Source organism: Quercus lobata, chromosome 8 (genome assembly GCF_001633185.2).
Source record: "Quercus lobata isolate SW786 chromosome 8, ValleyOak3.0 Primary Assembly, whole genome shotgun sequence".
In the NCBI taxonomy this organism is placed as follows: Eukaryota; Viridiplantae; Streptophyta; class Magnoliopsida; order Fagales; family Fagaceae; genus Quercus; species Quercus lobata.
In genome coordinates this window covers 56294635-56320257 of record NC_044911.1, presented here as the reverse complement: position 1 = coordinate 56320257, position 25623 = coordinate 56294635, and the positions used below count along the sequence as shown (strand labels likewise).

Here is a 25623-nt window from a genome sequence, read left to right as displayed (position 1 = left end):
AAAATTGTGTTAAGTTGTTTTTATAATAAATAAATAAAAAATGATAAGGGGTTCATGGTTCTTGCCACCAGTTTGTGCAGTCCAACCCCAATTTTAGGAGTTCACGGAATTAACAAAAAATCAAATTCTTGATACTTAAAAAATCGGTTTTCATCCCGATTCTTGGTTTTCACCGTCCGACCTCCCGGTCCGGTCCGGGTCTGAAAACCTTAATTGATAACTGTGAATGATAAATTTGTAAGTTCACATGCATTCATCACTTTTATTCTACTATCTAACACTCGTTATGTGAATAAGTTATGAAAAAAGTTGTAAGTTTTATTGTGATACTAGCATTATCCAAAATAAATAAATTGATTTTCTAATAATATTAGTAACCCATAATTTTGTCACAACTTATTATAGATCCACTGTTTTTACTCCCTATTCACAACTCGGAAAATATGTAAATTGTGACAAAAATGGTGAGTTTTGTCGTGTTACTGGCATTATTGATTCCCCAAATGCCAAGTTATAGAGCTGTTTTATTTTATGTGGATGACGTGACGTGTTCGAAATTCTGAATCGCTTGATTGAGATTTGAGATTCTATGTCTATTATATGTTCTGCCGAGTGCTGATATAAATAATAAGAAGTTATCTGTAAAGGGTTACGTTAAAAGCACGCTCCTTATGACACACGTCTGATGTCGTGTATTGTGTGTTTCTCACTGTGTACAGTGAAGCCTGCAGTGCCGTGGTCCGGTGATCAATCACAATGTCGTAAGATTCATAATTTTAGGTACGTGTTTTCTAACTCAATATCTTTTTTCTTTTTCTTTTTGGCTTGGAATTCCTTCGAAGACTCATTCTATCCATTAATAGTTCTGCACCAACAGGATATTAATTAAGAGAAAGTAATATGTGCATTGTGGACACACCTTTTGCTCCTAACATGGATGACTATGACTCTATGAACGGTAGAGAAATGTTGGTAGATCCATGGTATCTGAGTCACACATTTCATCAAATTTTACAAAATTTTGTGGTCTAGAAAAACTAATTAATTAATCCTCATAATTTTGTCTCTAACTTTAATTAAGAGCCTTGTATTTTAATTGGTATCTTCTAGTGTTTTTAAGAGATTATATCAAAATTTTCAAATTCCTCATTCCCAAAAAAAAAAAAAAAAAAAAAAAATCTAAGGTAAAACTTAAGTATAGTTCTCTATTTAAATTCAAACACAATTGTATTGATTTTTATTTTTATTTTCCTTTTTTGGAATGAGGGAGGTGTCGAGTTGAACAAGGATCAAGTGTCATCTATCAAAGAAGTCCATTGGCCTTAAGGTAGACATTTCAATTGGTTATATCTATGCCAATTTTGAGTGTGGGCTAAATCCTTGCCTTCCATGCCAATAATTATAGAACTACAACATTTACCACCCATTTTTTTACAATTATCATATATGGTTAATTGTGAGAGTTGAAATGGTGAATTCATGTGAAAATGATAAGCAATAGAATAATTGTGGAAAATGGTGTTGTAAAAGTTGTGGTCCAAACTATTACTAATTCTAATATGGGTTCATGACTAACATCATTTTTTTATCCACTAATAATAACTTGACACCAATATTGCTGTTAAATTGTTATATAGGTAGTATTACTTTATTTACATAGATGCCATAGTTCTCCAATTAAATTCAAACACATATTTGTATTGATTTTTTTTTTTTTGGGTGAGAGAGGGTCAAATTAGACCCTCAACACAAGTGACAAGGAGTAAGTATCATTAATCAAGAAGTCCATTGACCTTAATGTTGAAATTTTATTTGGTCATATCTATGCCAAATTTGAGTGTGTGGGCTAAATCCTTGGACATGGATGCTAATAATTCCAGTACAACCTTTATCACTCTTTCACACAACTATCATATGTGACTAACTACGAGTGGTGGGTCAATGTGAGAGTCATAGGCAACCAATCACAGTGTACCATCTAGAATAATTGTGAGAAAGGGTAAGTGAAAATTCTTAAGTATTCTTGGAGTATGGAGATATTGTGCTGCATCCTCTCACATTCGTGATGGACTTTATCATGAAATTAATGAGTAGAGCCCATTATAAATGTGAAAAGAGAAAAAATCATTCTCTATACTCTGAAAGTACCTAAGAATTACTCAAAGTATGGTAAACGTTATAGTCCTAGTAACTCCGTGGATGCTATTATTTTTTATACCTACTTTGGGTGTCACTGAGGATTGCTTCAGAGGGTGTTGTGTAGATCTGCTTTCTTGTCCCATTTTTTTTTTCTTTTCTTTTCTTTTCTTTTTTCTTAACTGCTCGATGTTTATGTTTTTATGCATTGTCCTTCATGAGTTATTGTTAAATTTGATAAAAATCATGTTATAAGAAGATTGGATTTTCACAATTTAAAAAGTACACTGCCCAATCGCCAATAAAAAAAACCTCTTTAGCTTTACTCCAAATTCACTCCCAATCACAATGAAGAACATCCACCACACCACACCACACCACAGACATATAACTGGCAACCTGCTCAATCTGCAAATTGGAAAACTACAATCGCATATATGCAGGTGCAAGTAACTGAAAAGTTTGAAGGTAAGACAACTAGGCAAAAACAAATGCCAGGAAGAAGTTAAGAACAGTATTTCATAAAACAAAACATATTTTTGTTTGAAAGAAAAATTGTCTTGCTATCTAGATACGTTTTTACAAGTATCCATACCAAATGGTCCCACACAGTTGAAAAGAAGCTCTACTTAGTATGTGTAAAGGCAAAACATTCCGGGCCACTTTTTGTGTCTATTCTACATATGAGCGAGATCACAAATTGAATTGTCATGCAAGGAAACACAAGACAACGTAAATTTTGTACCATCATGATTAAAATCCCAGGCAAAATGTATAATAGAACCTTCCTTCGGAGTGCAGGCTTCTCTCCAAATACAGCAAAACCTCTTTAAGTACTAAAGGAAACAAGACAGTTGCGCTGGTTGACTGGATTCAACAGTAAAGTTTCAAAGTTATCAAACTTTCTCTGTGGCATCTATTTGTGTCTCTTCTGCACCTCTTGCAGCACCCAACCTCTCAGCAGCCAATCTTTCTTCAAGTGCTCGAGCTCCCCTTTCTCTGCGAGGAATAGGATTGGTCACAGACTATATTCTTTCTTTCTACCTAAAATTAACTCTCTTTTTTTTTTTTCTTTTTTTTTCTTTTTTCTTTTTTTTTCTTTTTTAATTGTAGCTAATCTTCATAAATCATTGTATCATTCTTTTTTACTACAAATCTTTCATAAAAATAAAGTATATTATCATTCTTGTTGAGCTTGTTTCTATGAGGGCATTCTTTTTATTATCAATTTTGTTATTGGCTTCTAATTTGATCCCTATCTTTTTCATCCAGTGATAATCCCATTCTAGAACATGAATTTGCTTTCAAATATTATGGAAACCATGTTATTTTAAAACCTTTGAATTGTATCTCAGTAATTTTTGTAAGCATTTCACCACTTAAAACTAACAAAAGATGTGAATTCCACCATCTTTAAGAGAAAAACGTGGCCACCAAAAGATGAAAAGCAAAAGGAAAAAATTAATTCTTCTCTAAAATAAAGTGAAACACAGACTCAGGATTAAATTCACCCTTCATTGGGTTTCAAGTGATTGATACATAGAGGAAGACCATCCTTTTATGCTCCTCCGCTTTTTTATTTATTTTCTTTCTCCCCTTTTTTTGGTGGTTTTGTTGGTGGCTCTAGCTATCATGAGGCAACTTAAAGCTTTAAATTTGATGAAGTATTTGTACTATACTCACATGCAAGGTGAAAATTAGCTTAATGGAAGACTGCAAGTTCTATATTATTTTTGTGTGCCAAATTATATTACAATTTGCTAAGACAAGTACAATGTAAAACAATTTTAACGGCAACATAGAACAAGGATGTTACCTCCTCCTAGATGCCTCAATGGGATCAGAACCAGGTAATGGGGCACCCCCCAGTGTGTGATCCTCAGCGTCATTAGAAGCTTCAGTTCTCCCACAGAGCATTCGATGAAATATAGATGCAATGGGATCAATGACTGGTCTGCATTCCAGCCAACAAGAAACATGTGAGAAAGAGAGAGAGAACCATAATATCACTTTTAACAACATTTAAATTAAGAAGTTACTATATAAAAGAGAATGCTAGATTACCTTAAAAATTCAGGGAAGAAGGTAGAGAATGCAAAATCATCACTTGGATCACCCTTAAGCTTTGTTTCCGGTTTCCTCTGCCAGTATCTGAGGTAAATCCAGCTCACATACGTGCCAAATATTAAAGTTGGAAGGTATGTTGCCGACTCAAGTGTGAAGAAGCTTACAACAATGGACAGCAATAGCATAAGAGATGGTAACCACTGCATAGAATTAGAATCAATGCCAAATAGAGGGTGTGAGAGACAACTCATCAGGTAGATAAGGAATTTATGTCAAATGATTCTTAAGAAGTGAGATTTTTTAAACATTTTTTTAAAAAGATCCATACCTTAGCTTTTATCTTTACTACAGGCAGCTCTTGGTCAGGAATGATCTGCTTGATGCCAACCAAGAACCCAGCCAGAATCCCATGGAAGCCAGAAAGAGGCATGTAACTAACACAGTAAAGAATTAAGGCAAAAAAATCAGGAATTGTTGTTAAGGATGAGACAGAAATGATCAAAATCTGAAATACAAATATATAAACATAAAAAATAAAAAAAAATAAAAATAAAAAAAAGGCCAATAGGTGACCAAGAATGGAAGTACTTAAGAGCTGACACATTGATGTTTGCACACCCATCTGATAAAATCTTAAGTGTAATTCCCTATTACAGTTGAAATTTAAATATACTGATTGCACCAATTGCCTGCCAATAAGTCAACAGGGAAAGAGAAAATGGTAGTCAAGTTTCAAATTATTAATTTTTATTTTATTTTTTATGGTAATTATACACACACTTAGTCGGTCTTGAATGCACAACTTAACCCTCCAACTTCATCCTACAAGTGGAGGAGGTGCCAGGTAACCTAGAGCTCATTGGCTCAAATTAATTTTTCCATCACTCATCAGCAACCAAATGGAGTGCTAAACATAGTTGGAAGGTAAGGATTGACAAGTGGGTATAGTTGACTGAATAGGAAGAGAAAGACAGGTAAATATTTTTAGGTACTCACAGGTAATTCTCCTGCGTTGTAATGTAGTACAAGGCGATAGCAGTAACAAAAACGCATAGGGAAGTCAGAAAGTTAACTACAAAGATGAACTTCAAGAATTCCCGAGAACCCCATACAGGCTCAAGAAGCTTTCCAATGAAAAGGAGACCAATTGTGCTGGCAACCACCTACCAAAAAAAAAAAAAAACCATGCGTGACCATCAGTATCACTTTATAAATAAAACTAACAAACAATAAAAGATATTTCAGGCAATATGGCAAAAGAAGTGCATACCCCATACACTGATTGTTCAATGTAACCAGCTGTTATGAGGTTCCAAGCAAAAGGAATTGTCCTGTGAAAAAATAATATTAAAACAGGAATAATGACTAAGAATCATTTAAGTAAAATCTAGCAAACTAAAGCACTGGGCTTAAATTCACAAATATCCAGAAAGGTGAAATCAAATATAGTTGTAGGCAAAAACAAATCAAGCATTGAAACATTTACAATGCTTATAAGTTCTTGAATTATATTGCCTCATAAGTATTAGATTTTCATTCATAGACTTCTCCCTCAACTTGTTTCAGATCACCGACAGAATCAAGTGGGCAAGGAGTTTCCCTGCCTAGTTTTCTTCAACCAAGGCAATGCCAAAAACCATTGCACGTATATAAATGGGTAGGCAGACTTAACTTTTTTAAGAAAAAAAGAAGGAAGAGACACTGATAAGGATCAATAAATGACATGCACAGATATTAGGTATAAGAACAACTATGGACATTACATTCCAGTAAAATTTTGAAGAATACGACACTGAGCTTAGTTGCAAAATCAGCCTTCATATTTGGTTACAGCTGAACCCATGGAAAACAATGCCTGTAAATTCTATCCCTCATTATAACTATGCCTACACAAGTCAGCTGAACAAACAACAGTGGATTAATCACATTAACCAAAACAAGGCAGCATTTTGGATCCGTGGATGTACAGAAAGCATAACCCCAAATCAAATCCATTCTACTGGAGAACTTTAACAATGTAGATTCTAGTGTTGCCAATATCAGCAGACAGAGCTCCAGCCCCAAAAACAATCCAGGGATTTTGCATAAAAGTTACACCAAATAAACTGAATTTCACACCCCTCAAATTTGTCAATCAAAATCTGGATACCCAAACCACCATACTAGGAAGCATGGACACAAGTACGACACGGCAATACAACAATTTCTGAGAAATTAGGACACAACAGCGGGGATATGTATATTAATTAATTATTAAATATACATTTATTTATATATATTTTTTATATTGTTAAGCATTTATTTTTTAAACATACATCAATTTAAGAGAAACAATGGATACTACTATAACAGAATCCAAAAACCAAAATACACCCGGGACATGTCCTGTCACATTTCAAAGAAAAAAGAAAAGGGCCGGGACACAAATGAGGTGTCTCCGTGACTGTGCTTCCTAGGTGCCATACTAACACTTTCTCAACATAAAAATAACTGAGATACGTATGCCCAACCAAGCATAACCAAAACCTATGAGTTCCCGGCAGAGCAACAGTCTGAAATTCCTCATCTAAATCATAATAAACTAGAGCATTTTCAGCAGAAACAGCATCGCAATCTGAAACTATACAGGACACACGAAGAATTTCACGACACCAATCACTAATTCCACAGGTTTAAGCAACCACTCTTTCACCTAGCCCAATCAAAAATCTACACCCACAACCCATATTGCCTCCATCTCAAAGCAAACTAGCAAATGCAAAACCTCAAATGCTGCAAGCAACAACTATATGCAACAAAATAATCATATCACATCATATACTACATAACAAAAAGTCCAATGCACGCCTTTCACATTATACAATGAGCTTTCGCAATGTGACTCACTAATTATTAACATTTTTTTAGAACCTTTCAAAAGAAGAGCCCTTTGTACTCGCCTCTAGTACAGTTGCCCGGTTATCGAGGGGCATTCACCCCCTGACGGGCTAAGCAATTTATGCTCATCCCAAAGACTCTATTACCAAAGTAATAACAAAAATAAGTCCAATTAGAATTATATTATCAAAATTGAAACCATACCTGGCGGGTATGAGAGCAAGATAAGTAATAGCGGAGGGAAGAAGGTGGACCAGAATGTGGCCACCAATAAGTACCACCGCAATCCCCTTGCATAGTCGACTGAACCCTGAATAAAAGCTCGCCCCCTAATAACCATACCATAACAACTGTAATTAAAATCAAACCATTTCATTTTTCACAAATTTCAATTTTACAAATCTTAAAAAAGAAAATTAGAGATCTGAAAGGAGAGGAAATAATAATACTCCGGAAAGTGCTGGAGTGCTCATGGCGGTGGAGGTTTGGAACGGTGGCCGTTGATCTGGGAAATCAACGCCCGGTGATTTTTCCTCTGAGTGTGCGTGTCTGTTTGTGTTTTGACTTGGGAGATCTGGTTTGTGTTGTAGATCGGAGGAGCTGTGAGGGAGGTCAAGTTTTTATTAATCTCGGGTTATTGCTTATTTGTTTAGCCCGAGGCGAGAGGTCTAGGATAAAGACTCAACTTTAAGTTTTTTTTTTGTTTTTGTTTTTTTGGATTTTAAGGTTGGGCCAGGAGATTTGCATTCGGGTGAGAGTTGAGAGAGAGAGAGAGAGATTGATAATTACTCATAAAATAAAAATAAAAAGTTTTTAAAACATAATAAATTAATTAATTAGTTGAGTATGACAGAAATGGCCCACCATAAACGTTTCTTTTCACGTTGTTGATGATACAGATGTTTACCCCTTTTTTTTTCTTTTCTTTTATTTTTTTTAAGCCTGAAATTGATTGGATAATGTTAGTTGGGAATGGAACTTAAAAAAAGTTGAACGGAGTTATCAAAAAGCTGGTGTTAATATATATTTTTTTTTTTTGATTCGCTGGTGTTAATATTAATAATTGTTTAAGATTCATTTTATCATTCGATGGTCCGGTAAACGAGTACCAGGCTTTTATTATTAAACCATTTTACTATTTTAGAAAAATTTTGATGCCCATTTTTATAAAAAGAGTCATGATAACAAATATACTTAAAGCAATTATTAATAAACTTTCTAATACCACTTTCATAAAAAATATGAAAAATTTTCAAATAATATTTATTTTTTTATCATTTTTTAATAAAATATTTCTAAAAATATCTCATAAACCAATTATCATTCTCCTTTAAAAATATAAAAAATTTGTAAAAAATTAATTTTTTTTCTTTTATAAAAATTTTTAAAAATATTTCATAAATCAATATCCTTAAAAAATTCTGTAACCTTTTGCCTTTGTAAATAAATGCCACTGTTATAATTTTTCCAATAATGATTTATCATTAATGTCATCAATGGCTTATTCCTTTTTGGCCATAAATATTATCAATGCTTTCATTTTCAATCTTCGTAAAAACAAACAAATAAATACTAAATAAATGTGAGACTTATTCGATTGTTTACCATCCATAGATTAATTAATGAGCCTGGACAAATTCTATCTTGTTACTACTATTTACGAGTGTCATTAAGGGGGGGGGGGGGGGGGGGGGGGGACCAATAACAACAACAACAAAATTGTGAGGGTATACAACCCTAAACAAAATAAGCAGGGATGTCCAACTGCCAACTGCTTATAAATGAACAAAAAATATTGAATACTGATTTCCTTTCTCTTTTACACAAGATCAATTTGTATATAATTTTCGCCTCACAAATCAGAAAACCAAGTGTAAGAATTTGTAGTAAAAATTGATTATACCTAGAGTTGTTCTGCAACATTCACTACCAAATTATTTGTTTACATTACCAATGGTACAAACATTTATAAGCTCCCACGCTCTCTCTCTGCCTAGCTTTATATATTTAGAGCATGTAGAAAGCTTTAGCTGTTGATGCAACTATCCACAAGTATCACCATGTACAGACCTTTTAACAGCATGCAATGCCAATCACCAATATCAACATTGATGTAACCCAAATTTTTTTTTTTTTTGGATACAGGGAACATATTTTGGATCTGAGAGCAAGTAGCAACACAGATATCAGTGTGGCACTCAAACCATAAATCTGACAGTAAGCGATATACACTATCTACTTGTCGGCCTTTTTTCCAAAAGAGTAGCTCTGATCATCTTAGTTTTATAAAATTACTGGAAGGGTTAAAGATGTACTCCTGGTGATGATGTCTGCATTCAATCTTTCTTCAAAAGAGGCTTTTTGGAAGGGTTTGATGAAATATCAAGCACTGACAGCAAATCGCCTGGGAGCAAATGGTACTGGTCCCATGTAAGTTTCGGACAAAGAGACTAAAATCCGATGACAAGCCAAAGCAGAAGCTGTGACAAACATTACAAAGGAAGCCCAGCAGAACCTCACAGTCAATACCAGATCTCTCCTCATGGAGTTTAGTACCGCCAGAAAAATTACTTTGAGCCGCCGATCTCTCAAGATGGACTTATAATCACATATGGGTGTAGATAATCTGGAAGATGGACGTAGCTCTCTGTTGTCAGGTCCAGTCACTAATCTCACCTGGGAACTGTATTGGGTTATTCTAACATCTTGTCCAAGTGCTTCGCACATCCATTGGTACAATATGTCAGCAATGACCCTGCAGAGTTGCTGGCGGAAGAATTTGGCCTCCTTGGAAACCATTGCTTGGATTAGTGAAGCTCCATCCTGTTCATTAAAATGCAATAAGAGAATTTCAAAATGCAAGACCACTGGTGCTGAACTTGGCCAATAGGCATAAGCATCTATTTCATGTATTTTGACACTCAATCTGCCTTTCCACTGTCATCATACTCGAGAGAATGGTACCCCTAAAACCTAGTCCAAATCCATCAACACCCTAACTATGATAAGTACTTCCAAAACCAAGACTCATGCATTTCTCTCAAGAGATGGGAAAGAATTGAGATGTGTAACAAGAATACCACATAAACTGAGAGCCCATTCTTTTCATTAACATGAAGGCAAGACAAGACAAAGGCCAAAGTCACTCATAATACTGTCATCAATCAGTATACAACTACTGATTGCAGTCTTGAAAAGAAACTAAAAGCCATCAGCCACCCCATGATATGGCAGATGAGGGAATATGATAATATTTCTCATAAATGATCTTATAGCACCCCAAACAAGTAGTAAAATTAATAAACTGTGATTTGTAAATTTTGCATTTAAGGGGGAAAAAGGTTCCAGACAAAGGCACTCACTGCAGTCATTAAGAGTCTTCTTAGCACAGCACCATCTTTAGATGGTAAAAGCCTCAAGATCAAGTTTGCAACATCATATTCCCTATTTGGTACATAGTCAAGGGAAGTCTCATTGTTTGATACTATCACCTTGGGCAAGCCTTTCCTGCAAACAAAATAAGAACTAAACTATTTTTGTGGAAAAAATTGGTACACTAACAAGTTACCAGACAAATTAACAGAGACTAGTAAAAGACCAGGCAAAGAGTCCATTTATGAAGATAGTGTTGGCTAGAACTGTTGAGAGGGAGAGAGAGAGCGAGAGAATATCATACTCAAATGAGAAATTTGGTTCAATATTTTAGATTTGACTCAACAAGATCAGCCGAACATACCTAGTTGCACCTACTCTTAAGAAGAGAGCAAGCCTCTGCCACTGGAATTCCTTCTTTCTGTTTAAGACAACCTGAATGTGAAGATAAAAGTAAACAAACAATAACTACAGCAATACAATGATCCAGAAATCTTCCCAAGTTCCTTACAAGATAATAGAAGAGAGAAAACAGTTTCAGTATTGTATATAGTAATGCAACTAGCAGAAGGAATATTGGCAGCATGTGGCATGCAAAAATCATGAACCGGGCTAAAATAACTTTTTAAGGCCGCAACCAGTGTAGGTCCCATCAAGGCAGGGTCTTAAGAGGAGATATTTGGAGGCAGTTTTAACCTTCAGCAATTCTGCTCAAAGTGGCATCTCTCCAAATCCAAATCTGTGTACTTGTGCCTGAGAATGCGACTTTTACCATTATACCAAATAATGGTCTCTAATTGGGTTATGGGTGAATAAATAAATAAATCTAAACACCATTAATGTTTCATCCTTCATAAAAACAGATTACCAGATGCTTGTAATCATAAAACAGGGACATGTTGAAATATATATCTGGGTTGAGGACCATGAGACAGGTTTTACAATTTAAACGTCCTCTTCATTACCAACAGAGTCCTCTAAACTTAGGCTAACACTATACAATTCACATCATAGTTTCTAAGCTTCCAATAACTTCAATAGCATGCAGCAAAGATTTGAGTCGTTTATAGGACACTTAAAGAAAGTTAGATGCTAATGGAGAACATGTTATAGCACAATAAGCAACACTAACAAAGTGTAAAGTTTTTAAGCATTACCGAATGTAAAATCCTCTTTGTTGCAGCTGAATTATCAGTGAGAAGTTTCTGAACAACGTATGGGTATGCAGCTTCAAATGTCTTAAAATTTTTATCTGCTGCTACTGCCAAACCTGATAGAAAATGACAAAGCAAACCTAGGTTAAAGCAAAATGGCTGTCATTAGGAAATTTGAAATGACATACCACAAATGAGATATAGATACAAATAAATGCATGTGTTAAAAGCAAGACATTTCTCAGAACATTTGTAAATAATCTCACAGTGTGGATCAACAGACTTTGATCCTCCATCAGCTTGTATCTGCAGTCTGTTTTTGTTCCTCTCCACCCCACCTTCCTACCCCCTTCTTCCCCCCAAAAGGAAAACCCCAAGGTGTGTGTGCAGGTGCCAGATGAGGCCAGAAGAGGTACTCAACCCCTACTTAAATTGAGCCAAAAAGAAATTGATAAAACCTCATATTCTGGATATGCATTGCATTGATTTGGTGTACTTAATGTTCAGACTTATGAACACCTGTATATTCCATCTCTCATAAAGTAGTACTTTTCTTCTATTTTAGGTGAGATAAAAAAGGATTGCCAAGAGTCTTGTTGCTCAACTGGCACAAGCTAGTGTTTTCAACAAAAACGTTCAAGGTTCAAATCCACCCTCCCCCATTATAATTATCAAATTATAAAAAATAAAAACAAAAACAAAAAGTGAGATAAAAAAGGATTGGGAATCATGAATTCACTCCTCTTAACAACAAGAATCCAAATAAAAACAACCCTTTTGTAGCTCCCCATTTTTATTATTCTTTCTCCCATGAATTCTAATAGCATTCTCCTTCTTTCATTTTCTGTAAGTCAATGGCATAATTTATATGCTATTTCAATTTACATTGCCATTCTGAACAGCCTTAGATTTGTGCACTGACCCAGAATCAAATTGGGTAGGATTCAAAAATGATATAAATCATTTACTTCGGTCAGAAAATTCACAAACTTTCAGAATAAGCTTCTTTCCTCCAGCTAGAGTTTTCTCAGTAGATGATAATAACTTGGTGCAGTTATCTATCATGTTTATTTAGGATATCTGTAAATAATGAATCAAATTGGCAACATGGCATAGTATCATAGAAATGACAGATGCTTCGGAATTCTATTACAGCCATTGTATCTGTTAAGCTTCCTGTCCACTAAATGTTGCTATAGCTTATAGGCTCTCACACTTTTTTTTAATAAGTAAATAAAATATTCATTGTACTCTAGCTCTTCAGACTGTCTTTAATAAGTAGATAAATATTCACTGACACTGTAGACTTAACAGAACTTGAATCCAACTAATTAAATCAAGACTTATTAGGGTGAGTTTATTGCAGGTCTTCACACAAGCACTCATGCACACAATTATGCATGCATTACAGGGAAAAGAGGGGAAAGGAAGGAGCCAAATTCCCAAGGATCCAAACATATATTTTCCACGTATTCATTAAAAAAAAAAAAAACTTTCAACCTCAAACCGAATTAGCTAGGCCCAGAAAGTTATTTAAGCCATTATTCCAGGTGTTTGGATCACCTAGAGGACTAGACAAGATATGGGCACCAATTTCCAATTTCCAACTTATGTATACAAAAACAGAATCTTATTAGTCAACTTTAAATTACATTTTCTATTCTTTCGCTAAAAGATATAATCACAAAACATACAACAGTGATGCATGGAAATAGAACACAACATACTGAAGCTCCTACAAATATAATGCTTTTCAAGCAAATGACAGTGATGCATATGGCAAACGAAAGCTTACCTTCCAAGGATGCAAGAGAACGCAGGACAAGGGTGTAGTATGGAGGCATGCGAAACTGATATTTGAGGGCCACAGACCAGATTTTGCCCAGAACCTAGAAAAATGTCTTGTAACAATGAGCCACTAATGTATACAAAACAGCAACAGTAATTGCCTATAACACTAAGAGAAGAAAGACTTTAAAAAAAGACAGATCAATAGAATGCATTACTAATATTCACTTTGAGTAAATCCATATTAACATTATGTGCAGTGACGGAAGAGGAAGTTAGAGTGCTATTTCCAACACTCCACAACACACGAGGCCACACTTAAATCAAAATTGCATTCAAGGACCTATTCGGAGAGCTTTGAAAAAGGTCAACCCAAATAAATAATTAGAGCCACTTTACAATTTCCAAACTTATCATCAAACTTCACTGCAATCCTCAAGAAGTACAATATAGATGATAATCATTTCACGATATAATTATAAGAATAACGACTTCTAATAATGTGAGCTGGATTTCAGGAAATCCTCAAGGTTAAAATCCCGAAAAGGTGAATCCTTGGCACTGAGCAACTGACTAATGCATGAAATTTGGAGATTCTTTAAAACAGTAAATCTGTCCACCCAAAAATAACCAAGTGGAGCACCCCCAAGTTTACTGCCCATGAGAATCATTGTAGATGATCGATGGACAGTTGATCAGGCGAGCCATGACAATAAGATTACAAACCACTAGCGTTTTCAAGACATGATTCTCACCCTGCTGAACTTCACATCAGGAATTCCATCTCTAAATTCTACTTCTCCCAAGGCATATTCCAGATCCTGAAATACAGTTACAACTCACCAGTTAGTTGTGTGAACAGGAGTCTCACAAGATTGTCTGCTAAAAGTTGCTGCTTGCTAACATTATAAATATACTAAGAAACAGCTATAAACTGAAACTTGAGAGTAGAGAGAACCAAATACGATACCATTGTAACACGTCGGATGTTAGTCCCTGGCCTCACAACATCCATTTCAGTCAGAGCACGAACAAGGGATTCCCAATCCCCATTTACTATGTGCACTATGGATGCAAGCATAGCATATTGATGCTTCTTTTCCATCTGACATAGCAAACCAAAATCCAGAAACCTGACACAGAAATTACCAGCAGAGGTGAGCAAAAGCTATAGATATGACTACGTCTCCTAACAAAACAAAAGCAGAATTTTATATAATGGGAAAGGTCAGGCAGAAAAATGCACCCTATTTGCCCTGTGGACGTGTAACGCAAGTTTCCTGGATGTGGATCAGCATGCAATAAGCCTGTTTCAAGGAGTTGAACTAATGATGCCTCCACTCCTTTGTTCACCTAAAATAGACAAGGAACTGTTAATTGATTGGCATATAAATGTGGCTAGATGATGCCACTGAAGCATTGAGACAATTGAATTGAATACTTGGCACATATTTTCATTTGTACCACTAATTGACTGATTAAAGAACCACATTTCCAACATTAACTAAGTTTATCTCAACTTAGGGTCATGGCCTCATCCAAATAATTTTATTGGGATGCAAAAATCATGTCTAACTGCCCTATTCTATGTACAACGATATCATTTTTTGTTAAACTAGTAAATCCCTTTTTGGCTCTGCATTTATGATGTTTAACCAATGATGTTGGCATACAGGCTTCACCCTGGGAGCAAGGGATAGTGTCGAAGCTAAGCATAGCGGGTAAGTATGCAGATCTCTATTACACACCAGATCAAGAAGACGCCTTTTTGCATCAAATTGCTGCCTCTCTGTATAACGAGAACCATGATCAATAGAGTTTCCAGTAGATACAGAAAGTAAATCAGTTGGACTTTCACCAATTATCCACTCCATAGTCAAAACTCTCTTTCGAGTCAAATGTTGAAACACTTTTGGCACACGAATAAATGGAAAGGGCAAATGAGCTTCCTGTATGGACAACAATAAATAGTTAGTAAGCCATACAAGTATCTTATCCAAGAAATTGACTGGGCACTTGAAAGAGTTGTTAAGCGTAGGTCCTTTATTTCAACCTTTTTTGCTTAATGCCTAAATTATTATGAGTATGTCTCCATATATATATCAAAAAGGCACATTCATTGATCCAAAAGGATTATCATATTCAACTTTCATTAACCTAGAAATTGATATACCATGTCTATATTGTCACATGATGTCAGCCACTAAAAATTGTATTTCCTAGTATTAAGCTACTTCTTGAAAGTCTTAAAAGGTTGTTTCTACTTGGCAGAAACAATGTCACATTTACTAAAGTGAAATGGAAAAGATTATTAGCTCTCAATCTGGGAAGAAAGAACCCACAAACTATCTCCATTCCAAACTCAAAGGTCAGTTACACTGTCTACCCAACTACTACTCATTAAATTCTTAAGATGTTTCATAGCTCTATATAATAGAGGTTTCTTCTTACTTATCCACACAGAGAGAGAGAGAGGTTTCTTCTCACCTGTCTTCTCCATCCATTTGCGTTATTCTTAGGTCCCAAAAGTAGTACTATTCTATAGATGGCCTTAACCACAAACCAAAAAAAAAATTGATCATATAGTCAAATATTCGTACAAGGAAAGAACTCCAACTTTAAGTCAGTAACACATATTCCCCTGGTGGTTTCAATTGCAAAAGTTAAGCCCTTAAACTTCTTAAAACATACCAAAATACCTGGAAGTTAGGCTACGCTAATAAATCCTTAACTTATTCCAAGCTCAAGCATCCACTCCCCATCAAATTCCAACTAGAAGTATGGGAAGCAGGGTGAAGAAGGTTAGCTCATAGCTGGTCAACCTGCCCTATTTCATCCCAAAATCTCACAAATTTAACAATTATATCCCACTTCCATGCTGGCCAAAGTTAGTTTGTAATGGATTCTAATGCCCATGAGCAGATTTTAGCTGTATTTTAAAAAACCTTGGATAACCATCTACTACATATAGGCAGATTAAATTTGAATGGGAAACATGATCATTACCAGAAACTTTGTAGCATTTGCAGCCTCTAAAGTGTAATCCAATTCCCCAACCAAACCTTTCCCAAGCTCATCAGCATATAAGCGGAGGTCACTTTTTCTCTTTGCTATCCTTTGCAATAGCCCCAGCTGAATCAGTAATTCACTAAATTATTCAAGAATTTCTTACTAAAAATAAAAAGAAGATTTAAGAGAGGTGAATACAAACCCCAAGGCGAAGAATATAGACATCCCGCACAACCAGATGACGCAAATTAGGACGCTGAACTTTCACAGCAACACTAACTCCATCAAGAGTACTCCCACGGTAGACCTTGATCATGTAAAAACACAAATGAATATGAAAGCACCAAATCAGAAAATTTCTACACAAGCATACACATATGTATGCAGGTATGGCATCATTATGTTCTCAATCATACATAGCAGTGGAGTAATGAGCCACCTGACCAAATGACGCTGCAGCTACAGGTTCGTTAGAGATGTAGCTAAAGAATGATTCCACAGGAGAACCAAATTCCTCCTCAATAATTTTCATAGCGACATTCCTAGGAAAAGGAGGTATTTGATCGTGCAGCTCAGACAATGCCTGCAATCATAACTCACAACCAAAAAGGGAAAAATAAAAACCAACATAGCAGTTACTTTCACCATAAAAAGACATGGAAGTGTATAGAAGAATATCCATGACTAAAGTATAAGATGTAAAACAAACTTTTGTATTCTAGAAAGTTTCTCTATCCTAATAGTTATTTACTTGTTTAATTATTTTATGCTATGTAAGGACAAGCAACCATAGTGGCACACAACAAGACAAAAATAACAACACAAATACTTAAGCCAATACATATTAATGTAAAACAGAACTACCAGAAATTCAATGGGGGATCCTATTGAACTTTTTATATTGATACAGTGAAAAGAACATTACTCAAAGATATGTCATTATTGTCACTCAACGTGACAAGATGCGTGAACATTTGATGAGGTATTATCAGAACTACATAGAACATAGTTATTTGTAATAGCAGAAAGAGAAGAAAAAAAAATTGAAGCACGTTAAGTCTCTTCATTGCCACAAGTACACCCAGAAACTACACCAATAATAGGCAAGAAGGAAAAATCTCTTCAAACTGACCTTGGAAATCTCAGTACCAATAATATCTGGCCTTGTGGAAAGGGACTGACCAACTGCATCAGCAAGGAAAGGCATGTAACTAGCATATTGATAATCTTGTGACTGCAGGAAAGAAAATAAGGGTCCAGCATATAATTTAAAGAGCAATATTGGAAGCAAAAACAGTAATTGGGGGAAAAAAACAAATATAGAGCAGAGGGACCTATTGAAATTAAAACTTCAATTGGAAAATATTCCTTACCTTTGATGAAGGTGGGACCCAGGCTTAGCATTGTCTCTTTTAACACCATTCCAAATTTGTATTGTGATATGTTCCCGTCAATATCCTTATCTGATCTCAATTTTAAGTACTTTCTAATCCCAGAGGCTCGAATTCTGATTGCAGCAGATGCAAAGGAGGAAAATACCTTCCAATACACAAGTATCATACAAGAGATAAGGATGTATTTACAAAGTATACTAAACAACGATTTGTTGATAATGATGACATAGAAGACCCTGCAAACAATGAATTAGAAAACCTAGCGCAAAACATGGTGAATAGTAGGGCAGTGTCAGCCTGTCACCCGAAAGATAGAATGCATCTCATGCTTAAATTTTAAGAATCATAACCATGTTTCTTGCACACTATTTCCTCTAATCCAAGAAGATGTGGTGTATTTCTTGGTAAAATGGACAGCATTCTATTTAGTCCAACTTGATACAATGCATATGCCATCTCTACCCTATATGTAGATACATGACGTCTGCATGCTTAAAAGACACGCATTGTTTGAAAACGTGTGTAGTTCAAAAGGCAGACCTACACTCCAGGCACCAGCAAGAATGACATGTTTCATTTCCGACAAAAAGCTTCCTCAAGAACAAAAAAGAAATCCACTACAAGATGACTAATTATGTTAAGGGAAATGTTAACGGATGCCCTAAGGGCATTGGTTTATAATTTATTTTAAGAAACTTTTTATGGGAAAAGAACAAAAGCAATTAATTGCTTTGACAGCTTTTTATATTTTTCATGAAAGTGGTGTCAAAAATTTCCTAAAATGGTTTATCAACAATTGCCCTAAGGATACCTGTTAACAGGACCCTTGTGTTAAAGACAAGCGCCATACCTCTAGAACAACGTGCATTTGCATTAAAAACAAGTTGATAAGTGATAACACATCATTTCAACTACCTCAAGAAGTCGAAAAGCCACTAGATGAGGCCTGCAACCAAAATAGTCATCAACATATTGTGGATCATAGACTTCAGGAAGCGGTTTAGACCAAATCTTAGAAAGATAGTAGAAATAACCAGCGTAAGCCTCCAACGCTTTGAGATCAGCCATGAACAAATCCACACCAGACAATTCTGTCAGCAGACAAAAGTTCCAATATCAAAACCAACTAAACCAACATCTGTAATTTATTTATATATATAATAATACATTAATACCAAAGACATTTGACTTTTAGTTGAACTTGCCATTATTCTAATATATATTTCTTAATTTAAATTCTATTCTATATTTAAACCCTCCGTTAAAACAACAGCGAAACCTTATAGCCGCAAAACTAAGAATTGATCACATGTATTCTTTTCGGTCATTCTGTCCTATCCAACATGATACTTTATTTCATAAGAAAATGACTCAATTTTTCGCCGCCAGACAAAAAGTGCAATGCTAAGCAGTAACACAAGCAGAGTCCATCAAATCAATCTTTAGCATACAGTTCTAGAAAATTCCAAACTAAAAAATTTGCAATAAACATTAGCTTTAACAAATTATTCACTACTGGAAAAATCACCATAACTGGAAGAGAGAGAGAGAGAGAGAAGTAGAAGCTTAACCTGGATAGCAAGGTTGAGGCCAAGGCCGAGGCTCCAATGTAGGAGCCTGAGGCTCTTCGAGATGGCGAAGCCACAAGAGGTCGTCTAGGGTTTTGGAGACACGACGAACTTGAAGAGCTTCGTTCGCCCACTCCATTCCTCTTCTTATACCTTTCTTCAGAAAATCCACGTCCTTGCGAACCACCTCGCCCAAGTGTCCCAAATTCCCTACCACGCGTCCCTTCTTAATCGACGTCGTCGTTTTGAAGGCTTGCGCTCGCGTCGAGTAGCAGCGCCGAGCAGAGATTGGAGTCGATGGCGAAAATAACGGTGCCGTCGCCATTGGCGACCAACAGTGAAAAGAAAGAAAGAAACGGTTGTTCAATTTCGATAATTAAAAGTTAAAATATTTCTTTTATTTTTTGGGGGTTAATAAATAATAAGTTTGTTTTGTGATTGAAAATTTGAAACATGTGATGTGAGTGAAAGGATGGTATGGGAACAGCGAGGTGTGTGGAATGTGGTGCTCAGTGACTGTGAGAGAGCGCGCTTGATGAAACAGTGAGAATCGCGTGTGGTAATGTTAGGCTGAGCTCAGGTGGTTGGTGAATGGTAAAACTTATCTAGTTATTTGCTGACTAACACGTCGTCAAGTGCGAGTCACATTTTGATTTTCTTTTCGGGAGAGTCGGCGATTTTTAACGGTCGTACACCGTATAATTTCACGCTTTTGCGTGTGCAGCCAACCAACCTGCTGGCTGATGGGTTTGATTTGACTGTCAATTTTTTTTTTTTTTTTTAAATGAGATCCTTAATAGGAAATCTCAACAAACACAGCAAAGTATTTATTAACATTTTCCTAAATAATTTTATTTTTTACTATTTTGTTTATTAATTTTTTTTATAAGAAGATCATAACTTTTATTAAAAATAAGATAAAAACAATATATCTTGAGTCACAGTAGATTTAATCATATAAAAAATTTTCCCTATCTAAGTTATAAAACTAACAATATGAAAAGTATATCAAGCTAAAATATAAACAGGGCTATTAGCCTATTGACAAATATGAAAAACTTTGGTCTTATAGAAGTCCTGCAGCTTCTGCCTGATGCCATCTATAATATTACCAATAGTAGTAGGTGGCTCACAAAGATTATTTACTGCTTCAACAAACAATTTGGGAGTCACATTCAAAGATCACATCTCTAACACCCACATCCCATGCAAAATATATACTTTCCTCCAAAGCCTTAGCTTCAGCCTCTAACAGTCCCAATGAAATGGGGATGGACTTGCTGATAGCAGCTTTGACACGTCCCTCATGATCTATATGATATCCTACTAATTTTAAAGTACTAATGAAATAGTGGTGTTGGTTTAGTGCTATACTCAAGTTTATTAAATTATAAATTTGCTTTTATTTGTATTGATGTTGTTCTAATGCTCAATTAAATTTTATTTATTTAAAAAAACTATTCAATCCATAGGTCCAACTTGATTTAGGTGGGTTGGGTTGAACCCATTGGGTTAAATTTTTTTCAACCCAACCATGGTGGACCAGATTAAAAAAAAAAACCTATCAACTTGACCTATGTACACCCTATTTTGCAAGTGTCAACTCCCAAGCTAGTTAAATTGAATCTAAGGTGTGCTTGTGTTGATTCGGTCGGAGTGGAATGCTTTTAAATACACGTGGAAAATTCATTGTAATCAATAGGTTGATCTCTTTCTTCTCTCTCTCTCTCTCTCTCTCTTATTTTTTTTAAGTATATAAGGCTAGAGATAGTCTGATCTCAAATATATGGGCAATTTTTTTTTTTTTTTCATAAATCTAACTTGAGGATAAAAATATTCCAACCCAACCCACCAACTCACGAAAAATCAATCCAATGCATTGGGTTGGGTCAATTTCATCAAATTGGATGCATATAATACTTGGGAGCTAGAAGCAACATGGTATCCATCACAAACAATGTGACTCATTTCAAATTTTGATTCTCGATTGAGTAATGCTAGGAATATAACATTTTTCACAGTTTCTTTCTCAAGAGATAGTTGATTGTAATTGAAGTAACATCATTTTCATTTGAGTCCCCCATTGACACTAGTTTTATTATGTACTAATCACAACACGCTATGTCCATAGTTGTGAAAAAAATTGTTGCAATTTCTCAATTTAAGGGTAAATTATAATTGAATAATACAATGACACATTTTTTTATAATGTTTTTCACAACCATTTATATTGCTAAATGTGATTGAAGTAACATCATTTTTATTTAAGTTCACCACTAACGCTATTTTATCATGCACCATCATTCACTTATAAGTCATTTGTATATATATATTAATAGTCAAAACTCAAAAAAAATCCAATTAGATTATAATTGGATTCTCAATTTTGCACTATGTGTCCCATTTAATTTTTAATTTTGTGCCAAGTGAATTATTGAGTGTAAAAATCGAAGAGTCCAAATCCAATAAGATTCTAAATTGGATTTTAATTAGATTCCAATTTTTCATCATGTGTCCATCTAAGTTTTTAATTTTTGTGACAAGTGAATTATTAGATGCAAAAACCAAAAAGTCTAAAACCAATTAAATTCTAAATCATATATATATATATATATATAATGAGAAACTATTACATATTTTAAAGATGTATGGTTTAAAAAAGTGTAAGTTAATACCATATATAATTTGAACATCTTATAAAAAAATGTATAATTTGAATCGTATAATTGATTATTTTTAATTGTACTCGTGCATATGCACGAGGCTACGCACTAATGTTAATAGCTGCGAAAACTTTTGACTCATTAATTATAATTTAGCTAATGTGATGTGCGATAAGGTGCTTTGAACTTTAGACTTCCGAGTTTTTTTTTTTTTTGGGTTTTGGTCGTGACTTGGATTAATGAGACGACCATACTTTGTTTGGCTACAAGGCTTTGTAAGTATTTGCTTTTTATTTTTTCAAGGGTACATGAACATGAGTATAGTATGACTCCATGGGACCGTGGCAGATGGCACAGAACAAAGCAAAAGTCTTGTCTTCACAATATGCATTTGGGTTAATCCTGAGTCTGACCCCCAAATTTAAATAAAACAAAATTGGTATAAAGAATCAGATGGACGTGAAAGAGAGAAAGCAAATTGAGATGGTTTGTCCAACCGAGTGGATCTATGTCCACACATTTTCACAATATGCATTTGGGGTGGCTTAGTAGTTTCTAAGATTTTATGATATTTATAAGATTCTAGGTTCAAAACATTTTATCAATATATTATAATCATTCCATGATAGTGGTAGAGCCAGGAAATTTTCTCACGGATGGCAGGTGAATACATTTTTGTGTAATTTTTAGATTTATTATTGGATGTAAAAGATGATTAATGAAAAATTTCAAAAGCTAGGAGGGCCATTGCCCCCTTGGTACCCCTAGCTCCGCCTATGTAAATCTATGAGATTCCTTTTAGTAATAATTTGGTGTGTGTGGAACTAGAAGATTATATAAATTTAAGGAAATAGTCAAACACACAAAGCAATTAAAAAAAAAAAAAAAAAAGTCTGGGTCAAGTTCTATAGCATTCACACAGTGTGACATGTAACAATGATAGTTGATTTTTCCCGCTGGCACTCAACCTCCACCATGGAAATATGGTTAAGATATCTGATATCCACAGGGATATTCCACGTACCCAAATGGATTGGAATTGACACGTGGCCCAATAACATAGCAAAATCTAGTATCACTAGCCAATCGCAATCCAAATTTGGATTCGCCTATATCCCCACTTTCATTCACATACTTGTACTACTGGTTCCTCTTCCATAATCCACATTCATTCATTCTCTCTTTGGTTCCTCTCCAAAAACACAAAACTTCAATCAGAGACAAATGGCTGCCAACACATTGATGAGCTGTGGCATCGCTACCACAGCTTTCCCATCAGTCCTCTCTTCTTCAAAGTCCAAATTTGCCACAGCTACCCCTCTTCCTAGTGTTGGTGCCAATGCCTCGTCCCGCTTTACCATGTCGGCCGAGTGGATGCCAGGTCAGCCTCGGCCTAAACACCTCGATGGCTCGGCACCCGGGTACGTATAAATCATATACACATAAATCTTAAAAACCGATGTGTCAACGATAATAATAAAAAAAAAGTATAAATTGGGGCACCTATATATTATGTTGTAAAATTGGTAGTGTAATTTTAGCATTTTTGTGTGATAATAGGTATCATGTAAAGCATGATGTGAGGTATGATTAGTTGCATGTGTTTTTGTGTGGCAGGGACTTTGGATTTGACCCACTTGGGCTAGGTGAAGTTCCAGAGAACCTTGAAAGATTTAAGGAATCCGAACTCATCCACTGCAGATGGTGTATGCTTGCTGTTGTAAGTTTCATTTTAAAGACTCATAAGCAACTTGTGAAAACACTTGTCTCCTAACTGAAGTTTGGGTTATAGTTACAAGGAAAATGTTGAATTCACAAACTATTTTACAAATTACTGATGTAATTACATGGTTTGTGATTATTTGTAAGTGAAAAAGTAATATTAACAATGTACCCAAATAAGAACTGGTAAGAATTTGTGACCGTAACCTTATATAATTGATAATCCTTGTGAGCTCATATAACAGGAATTTTAACTTTTTAAATAGAAAGTAAAGTGAAAATAAGGTTCGAACTCAGATAAGTGGTTTTGAAACTACTATAATAAACTATCAATTAACCCAAAAGCTTATCGCTTTATGTAATTATTTTCCATCTATCTTCGTATGTTTTTGTAGCCAGGAGTCCTAGTACCAGAGGCGTTGGGATTGGGCAACTGGGTGCAGGCTCAGGAGTGGGCTGCAGTTCCAGGAGGCCAAGCCACATACTTGGGAAACCCAGTGCCATGGGGTAACCTTCCCACCATTTTGGCTATTGAATTCCTCGCAATTTCCTTCGTTGAGCACCAACGTAGCATGGAGAAAGACCCTGAGAAGAAGAAGTACCCTGGTGGTGCTTTTGACCCCTTGGGCTACTCCAAGGACCCTAAAAAATTCGAGGAATACAAGGTCAAAGAGATTAAAAATGGTAAGAGTGATTGATTCATTAATTGTTACAATCATTTTTAGACTATAAAGAAGTCATGTAAATTATGTATCTAACATGTTTTTTTATTGTTTGATTTGTATGTAGGTCGGCTTGCAATTTTGGCTTTTCTGGGGTTCTGCGTTCAACAATCAGCTTATCCTGGCACAGGACCATTGGAGAACTTGGCTTCTCACTTGGCTGACCCATGGCACAACAACATTGGGAATGTGATTATCCCAAGAGGGTTGTAATTTTGATCATACTTTTCACTGTAAAAGTCCATGTGACATTCTGTAATGAATCGGGATTTCTTTGGTCTGTGTAATTATAAGTTTAGAATTGCTACATTATAAACTTTCACTTTGGTACCTAAAAATTACTGTGTAAGTCAGTGTACCTGTTTTATTCTAGAAAATGCAAAACAAGTCTAGTTAATTCGTGGTAGTGGTCGAGAGAAATGCTGGGAACAAGCTCCAATTGACTGGGATAGTGACTAACGATTTGGGTATTTTCTTCTTGCACTCTAAAGGTAAAAGAGAAAAATCTGTCCACATAACTTTTATGTCACAATTTTCGTTATAATTATAATGTGACCTATTGGAAGTGGTGGAAAAAAATAAAAATAAAGAGTCCATACGAAAAAGAGAATGAGAATCACTACAACAACTAAACTAAACTCAAATCAAATAAATTAGTATTGGTTTATTAAATTATTATTTAATTTATGAAAACTGAAAAGTAGTATAAATAACATTATCATTGTTGCTTGAACAATTGGGCCTAACTCTTGACATTAATTATTTGCAGCAATAGCCCATTGCCCATTGCGTGGACAGTTGAGTCAGCGTCACTGGCTTCCCTTGGGCCATGGGCTCAGTGTAACCAGGAAGAACCACAAAAATTTACCGGACCAGCATCAACTTGGAATTTTTATTTTATTTAATTTAGCTTGGATTCTTGAATCCACGATTAACCTAATAACCTTCATAGTTCATACCATTCAATCATGAAAAAAAATATCAAGGCGGTCTTTTTATTATTATTATTTTTTAATAATTTAATAGTTGGAGAGATGTATTGAAATAATAGAAGTTTCTATTTGAAAAACTAAGAGTGACTAAATATACGAGTCTCATATGCTGTGAGAGGATGGTATAATGAGAGTCACTAAATAGGTGCACATTAATTC

The 25623-nt window shown here is 35.2% G+C and overlaps 3 protein-coding genes across 4 annotated transcripts; 1 reads left to right on the top strand and 2 right to left on the bottom strand.

The window, feature by feature from the left end:
• Window positions 1–2619: 2619 nt before the first annotated feature.
• On the bottom strand, window positions 2620–7838 carry LOC115957474 (rhomboid-like protein 19). Its single transcript, XM_031075720.1, has 8 exons — window positions 7530–7838; window positions 7285–7409; window positions 5474–5534; window positions 5200–5366; window positions 4532–4637; window positions 4201–4403; window positions 3953–4090; window positions 2620–3135 (listed from the first exon to the last, which is right to left on the bottom strand). The coding sequence occupies exons 1-8, from the start codon at window positions 7551–7553 to the stop codon at window positions 3033–3035; spliced, it is 927 nt and encodes a 308-aa protein (XP_030931580.1). The 5' UTR covers window positions 7554–7838; the 3' UTR covers window positions 2620–3032.
• A 1024-nt stretch (window positions 7839–8862) lies between these two features.
• On the bottom strand, window positions 8863–19967 carry LOC115954772 (uncharacterized protein slr1919). 2 transcript variants are annotated; one of them, XM_031072702.1, is made up of 16 exons: window positions 19369–19963; window positions 18713–18888; window positions 17777–17942; window positions 17536–17588; window positions 16843–16986; window positions 16606–16710; window positions 16401–16526; window positions 15143–15343; window positions 14641–14747; window positions 14365–14527; window positions 14150–14215; window positions 13402–13495; window positions 11610–11722; window positions 10817–10887; window positions 10443–10587; window positions 8863–9903 (listed from the first exon to the last, which is right to left on the bottom strand). In XM_031072702.1, the coding sequence occupies exons 1-16, from the start codon at window positions 19688–19690 to the stop codon at window positions 9463–9465; spliced, it is 2493 nt and encodes an 830-aa protein (XP_030928562.1). In that variant the 5' UTR covers window positions 19691–19963; the 3' UTR covers window positions 8863–9462. The 2 variants fall into 2 exon arrangements, with proteins under 2 accessions (XP_030928562.1, XP_030928563.1); XM_031072703.1 differs by lacking the exons at window positions 16401–16526; window positions 16606–16710; window positions 16843–16986 and having other exon boundaries at window positions 19369–19967.
• Window positions 19968–23170: 3203 nt separating this feature from the next.
• On the top strand, window positions 23171–24878 carry LOC115955848 (chlorophyll a-b binding protein 6, chloroplastic). Its single transcript, XM_031074219.1, has 4 exons — window positions 23171–23449; window positions 23646–23748; window positions 24146–24434; window positions 24540–24878. The coding sequence occupies exons 1-4, from the start codon at window positions 23253–23255 to the stop codon at window positions 24683–24685; spliced, it is 735 nt and encodes a 244-aa protein (XP_030930079.1). The 5' UTR covers window positions 23171–23252; the 3' UTR covers window positions 24686–24878.
• Window positions 24879–25623: the final 745 nt, after the last annotated feature.